Here is a 7,482-nt window from a genome sequence, read left to right as displayed (position 1 = left end):
GAAGGGTTGGCTGTTTTGCTTGGAAATTAGGAACCAGCAGAGAGCTGCAAACACCAGCCTGAGCACTTCAACAGGATGAACTAGGAGCAACACACTAATTATGTGAGAAAAACACCCAAAACCCTGTTCTGGGAGAACTTTAGAGATGGACAAAGCTGAAGGAGACCAACAGAGGGCTGGAGCCAAGCTGAAGGTGCCCCATGGCACTGGGACTGTGGCAGTGATGTGACTGGGGGTGGTTTGTTGCAAACTGTATGTAAGTTCATGAAAACTTTAGGGTGTGTAGGGGCATTAAAGGTTTTTATTTAAAGGCTGGACGTGGTGCTTGGGGACTAGTGGGTGACATTGGGGGTCGGGAGATGGTTGGAGGACACCATCCTGGGGCCAGCCTTGGTCTTGCGGAACACCTTTAGTGACTCTGTGACTATATGGTTTGACGTCTGAGGGGCCAGACCAGACCACAACATCCCCACAGCTCTGCCCTCAGCCCCATCAAACCCCCCAAAAACCCAAAAAACCCCAAACTGCCCCCTTTTTGCCCCCCCTCCCCACCCCACAGCACGACCCGCCGCAAAGCGACGACGAGCCGCCCCCCCCTCACACAAACTTACCGGGGGGGCGGGACGGGAGGAGGAGCCGACCAATCAGAAGCCCGAAGCGGTGCGTACGGACCAATGGGCGGGCGGCGGGCGGGCACTAGCGGGGTGCGCTGCGCCACGCGGGGCGCTGAGGAGAAGGAGGCGGCGGCCATGATGGCGGTGAGGGGGCGGCCTGAGGGGGCCGGGGGCGGCATGAGGGGGGCTGAGGGGGCCGAGGGCGCCCGGCGGGGCCGGGATCAGCGCCCCGAGCCCCGGGGCCATGCTGAGTTCTCCCCGCAGGGCTTCAAGGAGCCGGCAGAAGCAGCGGAGGCGGAGCAGGGCTCGCAGACCCCCGGGAGAGGCGCTGCCCGCGGTAGGAAGAGGCCGGCCCCGGCCCCGGCCCCGGCCCCGGCCCCGGCCCCGTCAGGGCGGCTGAGCAGGGCCGAGCTGTACGAGCCGCCCAGCAGCGAGGAGCTGAACCGCCTGAAGGAGACGGAGGATCTGTTCCACTCCAGCCTGCTGCGCCTGCAGGTGAGATCTGCCTCTCCTGAGGGCTCCGGGGGGATTTTGGAGGTTTTTGGGGGGCAGCGCCAGGCTGTGAGCAGGCTGCGGAGCCCTCCTGGCCTGTCCCCTGCAGGAGCTGGGCTGGGGGACAGCGGGCATGGGGCAGGGACAAAGCCCAAGCTTCGTGAGACTTCCAACGTGTTCTTGGGATCTCAGTTCTTGTTGTCACCCCACCCCCAGCTTTTTGCTTCATTTACTGCTTTAAAGCTGAACGTTTCCAGCAGGTGGTTGCAGTGTGTTGGGAGTGTGAGTGCTGCTGTGCGGTGATTGCTTGTCAGGGAGTAACACTGCCACGTGCACCCGTCTGCTGCAAGACTTTTGAATGGGACAGGAGGGTTTTTTTGTGTTCCAGGAAAACAAGCAGCCTGTGTGAGGAGGGGGTGCTACATAAATAGTGCCTGGTGGCCCTCACACCTTTGGTTTTTATAAGGAGCACCTCCGATTTCCTGATTGCTTGTTAATTTTGGTAGCAGGATCTCTAGGACCTCATTCACGATGTGAACTTGCAGGGTTGCCTCTTGGAGCTGGCACTTTGTCATGCAAAAACCTTTCTGAGAGCAAAGCCCATGACTGTCATTCCAGCTTTTCATGGCTGGGCCTCATGTAGAAGCCGGTGGAATGGAGCTGAATTCCATTTAGCACTTCACAGGAGAGGGCAGGAGCTCCTGCCTGTGGGCTGGCTGGTCTTCCAACTGTGAGATGAGTTTTTGCAGAGACCCAGGTGTTGTCCAGCTCAGCTTGCTGCCTTCTTTGTCTTCTCACCATCAGTGGTGCAGTTCTAGTGTTGCAGCTGCTTTTCACGGTCCCCTTTCCCCTGCAGATTGAAGAACTTCTGAAGGAGGTTACTCTGAAGGAGACGAAGAAGAAGAAGATTGATGCCTTCCTCCATGAAATTAACAGCCTGCTGAGCGCCATCCCGGAGACCTCGGAAAGTGACGTAGGTCCCAGGGGGCTGGGGGAGGCAGCGAGGCCCCTGTGTGGAGCAGGCTCTGCTGAGGACAGAGCCAGTTCCCCATGGGAACTTTAGGGACAGAAAAAATACTGCCTTGCTTTACGTTGGCGGGGTCTTCAAGTTCTGGGTGCTGGTGCCTGACAGCTCAGGGCAGCGCTGTGTGGGAGAAGGGGTCTTGCTCTGTGCCCATCTGCTCTCGGTGATGCTTACAGCCTTTATGTCTCCTGCCTGTCCCCAGCTCACCGACCAGTCGTGGCTCCCCGGGGACGTGAAGGTGCCGTTCCTGCAGGTGCCTTTCGATGTGAAGGGCAAGTTCCGCTTCCTGCCCCCGGCCCAGCTGAGCGTGGTGGGCAGCTACCTGCTGGGCACCTGCATCAAGCCCGAGATCAACGTGGACGTGGCCGTCACCATGCCACGGGTGAGTCTGGCTGTGCCTGAGCTGAGCCCCATCTCCTCCTGTCCCCTGTGGTCCTGTCCCTGTCCTCGTGATTCCTGACACGGACACACAGCGTGGCAGCTTCTGTGAGGAGCTGGGGGGTGAGGCTTCAATGCTCATGCTGTTCAGAGTTTCAGTGGCTTTGGTTTTAGCTCCTCATGATGATCTTTGTGCCCTCTGCCTGGGCTGAACTTCTCCCATGTTGCTGGGGAAGCAGGATATTCTCTGGCTTTCAGTGCCATTGCACTTCTGCCCCTGCTGCCAACTCTGTGTTAGATGGAGCCTCTTATTTGCAGGCTCTTACCGGCCTAGAGCTGCCTCCTGTTGCTGTCCAGTGTGGCTCTGATGGGCTTTGAGAAGATGCAAAGCCCTGTTAGGCTGCACAGCTCCTCTCCGTGATCCTACAGCCTGATGAACCAGCAACAGGGCAGCGTTCCTCACTGACCTGGAGCTCTCTCGGGTTGTAGCTGTGTGTCAGAGATGGGGGGAGCTGTGGATGTGGTACCTCGGGCTTAATTGGGCTCTGTGTGCAGGAGGGCTGAGATTCCCCTGTCCCTCCCCTTGCAGGAAGTCTTCCAGGACAAAGACAACCTGAACCAGCGCTACCACCGCAAGAGAGCTCTGTACCTGGCCCACATTGCCCACCACTTCTCCAAGGAGAAGCTCTTTGGCAGCGTGAAGTTTGCCTACATGAACAGCAGCCACCTCAAGCCCATCCTGCTCCTCAGGCCCCAAGGTAGAGCCTTTACCTTCCTCCAGCAGAGGGATCCTTGCAGTTGGTGATACATTTCTCAGCTTTGCTCCCAGTTCTCCCTCCCCTCATCCCTCACCCATCCTCATCCTTTGAGGTCTCTTCCCTTCCTATGGTTCCTGAGCCTCCTCCCCATGCCTTGCTGGCTTGCCCACCCTCGGGGGGGAAAGCAGACCCTACATAAACACAGCTCTGTCTGGCACTGTCCAGTTTCCTCACCCCTGCTCCCTGTTACCTTTGCCCTCCTTTGGTGCTTACAGGCAAGGACGAGAGGCTGGTTACTGTGCGACTTCATGCCTGTCCTGCCCCGGGTTTCTTCAAGCTGAGCCGCTTCCACCCTAGCAAGAACAACGTCCGGACAGCCTGGTTCATGGAGCAGAGCGCCCCCAAAGAAGGTAGGGCCTGGGCTGGGGGAGCACGAGGCTGCTCGTTGCACCTGGAGCTGGGCTCGCTGCAGCCCTTCTCTGCGAGTGGGAGGCTTGTGGTTGGATCCAACACGTTACCATCTCCTTGCACAGGAGCCCCTGAGCCGCCCACCCCACACTACAACAACTCCATCCTCTGCGACACGGTGCTGCTGTCCCACCTGCAGTTCTTGTCCTCTGCCGCCACCGACTTCCCGGGCATGAAGGACGGCATCGCCCTTCTCAAAGTGTGGCTGAACCAGAGGCAGCTCAGCAAGGTGAGGGCTGGGCTGGGCTCTGTTCATGTGGCCAACGTGCCCTTGGCCTCTTCTCCCTTCCTGGGGTGGAAGGGGGATGGTTTGGCCCCACTGGGTGGTTTGCTTGGCTTTTAGTGTCTCACTGAGCTCCTGTTGACTTGTTTCCACAGGGCTTGGGGTGCTTCAGCGGCTTCCTCGTCTCCATGCTGGTTGGGTACCTGCTGATGAAGCGTAAGATCGTCAGGGTGATGAGTGGGTACCAGGTGCTGAGAAACGTCCTGCAGTTCCTGGGTGAGTTTCCAGGGGCCTCTCAGGGCAGGGGGAGCTCGGTGTCAGCAGAGTCTCTGCACAAAGCCTGAGCAGTGGAAGAGGGGAGGGGGTTAGGGCTCTTCTCCCTCTGCTGAGCCCCTGTGGGTGGGATGGACAGGAGGGGATGTGACAGGAGGGGATGCAGATGGCAGCATGACTTGTTCCTGTTTGCCCACAGCCACCACTGACCTGAGTGTGACGGGGATCAGCCTCGCGAAGGACACAGATGACTCCCTGGTGAGCAACTGGCTGTGCTGCTGGCGCTGCTGGGCAGGGACGTGCCCTGTGTGGGGCTGTGGGATGGCAGCGAGGTGGTGGTTGGTGCTCTGGTGTCTGTGCTGTGGCTCTGAAGGCTTTCTCTGCTCTTCCAGCCTGCCCTGGCTGACTTCCACCAGGCGTTTGAAGTGGTCTTTGTGGATCCCTCCGGGCTGGTGAACCTCTGCGCGGATATGACTGCTAGCAAATACCACCAGGTACCGGCAGGTCGTCAGGGCATCCTAGGATGCTGCCTTAGGAGAGAGCTGAGGCACGCAGAGTGGTTGGGTGTCTCAGAGAGGGCCATTGGATGTGGGGAGGAGGTTCAGATCTGCATTTCTAGCTTTTAACACCTCTCCTTGGCTCTGAAGCTTAGGAGTGAATTTTAAGATCTGGATTTATTGCTTTTAAGATCTGGATTTATTGCTCCATGTGTGGGCACCTTCAGGTGAAGCCAAACAACTGTTCAGCAGGGAAAAATTGTTTTGGAACAGAAAAAAACACTTTGATGGCAGGGACATCAAGGAGGGGTGTCTAGCCAGCAGTATAGTGCGCAGTCAGGTGAACAGCAGATAAGGATGGAAGCCGTCAAGCCTTGGGGTCTGCTGGGGACCACAGAGCTGGGGAGGCTGTGGCTTACTGGGGGGCACTGGTCACAGCTGTTGGAGGGATTTGGTTTCCTCCTCCCCTCCTGTTCACGCTCCTGCTTTGTCTCCTCGCTCAGGTCCAGCTGGAAGCCAAGCGCTCCATGGAAATTCTGGATGACAGGATGGTGGATGGCTTCCAGGCGCTGCTCATGACCCCAAAGCCCATGCTCAGAACCTTTGACCATGTCTTCCAGTGAGTCTCCTCGTGCTGCTGGGGTGGTGCTGAGGGAGCCTCTTCAGGGAGGAGTGGGCTGCTTCTAGTTTCTGACCAGGGTGTGGATTTGGACCTGTCAGGTGGGAGATGGCCCTGCTAGCTCTGGGATAGATGTTGGTGCCTCTTCCATTTGTTCTTTCCACTTTTATTGCCTAGGTAGCTTCCCAGGAGGAGGGTGGGAATGCTTTGGCCTGAGATGCCAAAGTGCAGTGCTTCTTGTAGCCCCCATCCTGTTCCGGGACCCTCTGCTCCTTCGCTTTACCCATCCTCTAGCATCTCTCTCTCAGAAGGGATTTGGTGGAGGAGGCAGAGGTGTGTGACTGGCTTTTCTCTTCCTGTAGCCTGAAGCACGTGTCCAAGCTGCAAAGTGCCTGCAAGAAGATGGAGCTGCTGAACGAGCTGATGGATCGCGGCGGGAACTACGTGGCCGCAGCCCTTCCCTTCGTTGTCTCGCTGCTGGCCCGCGGGCTGGCTGGAAGAGCTCTGCTCGTGGCACACTCCTTGCCTCAGACCCCTGAGGTAACACAGTGGGCAGTGACACTCGATCCTTTGCTGCTTGTGGGGTCTTGTACATCCCTCTTGGCGCTGTTGGGTGCAGGGAGAGGGTTTTTACTCACAGGGGAGGAGGTGGGCCTGTCCCCTTTGTGTGGGAACGTAGGACCTGGGGCACGAGGTGCAGCTGGGATGTTTGGTCTAGGTAGAAGTCGTGGCCCAGCAGTAGGGCAAGGTGAAGGCAACCAGCTTTCTCACTGGGAAGCCTGTTAAGACCTTCCCTGTCTGTGCGCATCTGGGCACCTGAGAGCATGTCGTGTGTGGCAGGGGGTTTATCTACCCTGGCAGACACTGCTCCAGCAATGTCATCTCTCCACGTGCTTCATGTTCCCTGTTTCCTCTCAGTGGCTGATCGATGCTGAACCCCCAAAGCACAAGGATGTCGGGCCCCTGACATTTGGGCTCCTGTTTCTTCCTGAGTTTGCTACCAGCACACTGGAGAAGGGACCGCAAGCTGATCGCCCTGAGGTGAGGGGAGTTCTCCTCGTGTGGGGTGGTGGTGGGTGGGGGACATTGGTGGTTTTGGGGATGCCATGCATGATGCTGGGTGCCTGCTATGGACAAACCATTGTGGGTCAAGGATGAAGGCACTGCTGGGCTGCTGGTGCTGGCTGTGAGATGTCAGTGACGTGACATGACGACCTCTTGGTGTGTGAAGGGTAATGGTCGAGCAGGGATGAGTGGGAAGGGAGTGTGGGATGTGGAAGAAGCAGTGGGAGACCTGAGCTTGTTGCTCCACCCATCCTGGGGCTTCCATTTGGTTAAGGGAACGGAGGAGTGGAGCAGAGCTGGCGCCCTGCTGTGGCTGCGGGTGGTGCTGGCAGTCACGGCACCACTTGGACCAGTCCCAGCAGTGGCCCATGCCCATGGCCTGCCTTGGCCAATGTCTCCCTTCAGGCTGTGGACTTCCGGACCTTCTGGGGGGAGAAGTCTGAGCTGCGGCGGTTCCAGGATGGCACCATATGCGAGGCAGTGGTGTGGGAGGCCAGCACTGTCTGTCAGAAACGCCTCATCCCTGAGCAGATCGTCAGGCACCTGCTGAAGCTGTAAGTAGCACCGAGTGGTAGCAGGGGCTGGGTGAAGTGTGGCTGTGTGGGGGGCTGTTGCTGTTCTCCCTGTTCTCCGCCGTGTCTGTGGTAATCCTGCCGTCAGACTTGTGCTTTGGGGAGGCTGTGGGTCACCTCAGCTAAGTAAAATGTGGAAGTCATTTCAGCATTGTGGTCTGGATACTGCTGGCTGCCTCGTAGGAGAAGATGCAAGGAGATATTGATGTCCTGCCTTCATGTCCCAGTATCCCCCTGACTATTTATTGTTGGCAGAGCTGCGAGGTCTCAATGGCTTCTCCTCCCAGGATATTTCATGGAATTGGCTGACACCTTGTGGTAGTTAACGAGGTTTGCTCTCCCAAGAGCACGTGCAGTAGAATTTCAGACCTGCTAAAAATGAGACCTTCTTGCATAGGGGAAAACAAAATAAAGGTTGCCTGGTCCTCTTATTCTGACTCAAGGAGGGGTTCTGTGAGGAAAGACTGCATTAGCAGCATTAGCTTTGAATCCTCTGAGG

The 7,482-nt window shown here is 57.7% G+C and overlaps 1 protein-coding gene across 1 annotated transcript in view; it reads left to right on the top strand.

The window, feature by feature from the left end:
- Positions 1-741: 741 nt before the first annotated feature.
- Positions 742-7,482, top strand: part of NOL6 (nucleolar protein 6) — a 28,681-nt gene continuing 21,940 nt past the window's right edge. Inside the window, exons 1-14 of the mRNA XM_032205896.1 lie at positions 742-758; positions 879-1,109; positions 1,963-2,079; positions 2,333-2,512; positions 3,098-3,266; positions 3,542-3,676; positions 3,800-3,963; positions 4,113-4,233; positions 4,430-4,488; positions 4,623-4,724; positions 5,231-5,346; positions 5,709-5,886; positions 6,265-6,387; positions 6,817-6,965. Coding sequence (XP_032061787.1) covers positions 750-758; positions 879-1,109; positions 1,963-2,079; positions 2,333-2,512; positions 3,098-3,266; positions 3,542-3,676; positions 3,800-3,963; positions 4,113-4,233; positions 4,430-4,488; positions 4,623-4,724; positions 5,231-5,346; positions 5,709-5,886; positions 6,265-6,387; positions 6,817-6,965 — 1,853 coding nt within the window. The 5' untranslated portion in view covers positions 742-749. The remainder of the gene's footprint in view (positions 759-878; positions 1,110-1,962; positions 2,080-2,332; positions 2,513-3,097; positions 3,267-3,541; positions 3,677-3,799; positions 3,964-4,112; positions 4,234-4,429; positions 4,489-4,622; positions 4,725-5,230; positions 5,347-5,708; positions 5,887-6,264; positions 6,388-6,816; positions 6,966-7,482) is intronic.

The sequence above is a fragment of the Aythya fuligula genome, chromosome Z, assembly GCF_009819795.1.
Source record: "Aythya fuligula isolate bAytFul2 chromosome Z, bAytFul2.pri, whole genome shotgun sequence".
NCBI lineage: Eukaryota > Metazoa > Chordata > Aves > Anseriformes > Anatidae > Aythya > Aythya fuligula.
This window is presented reverse-complemented; position numbering and strand designations above follow the sequence as displayed.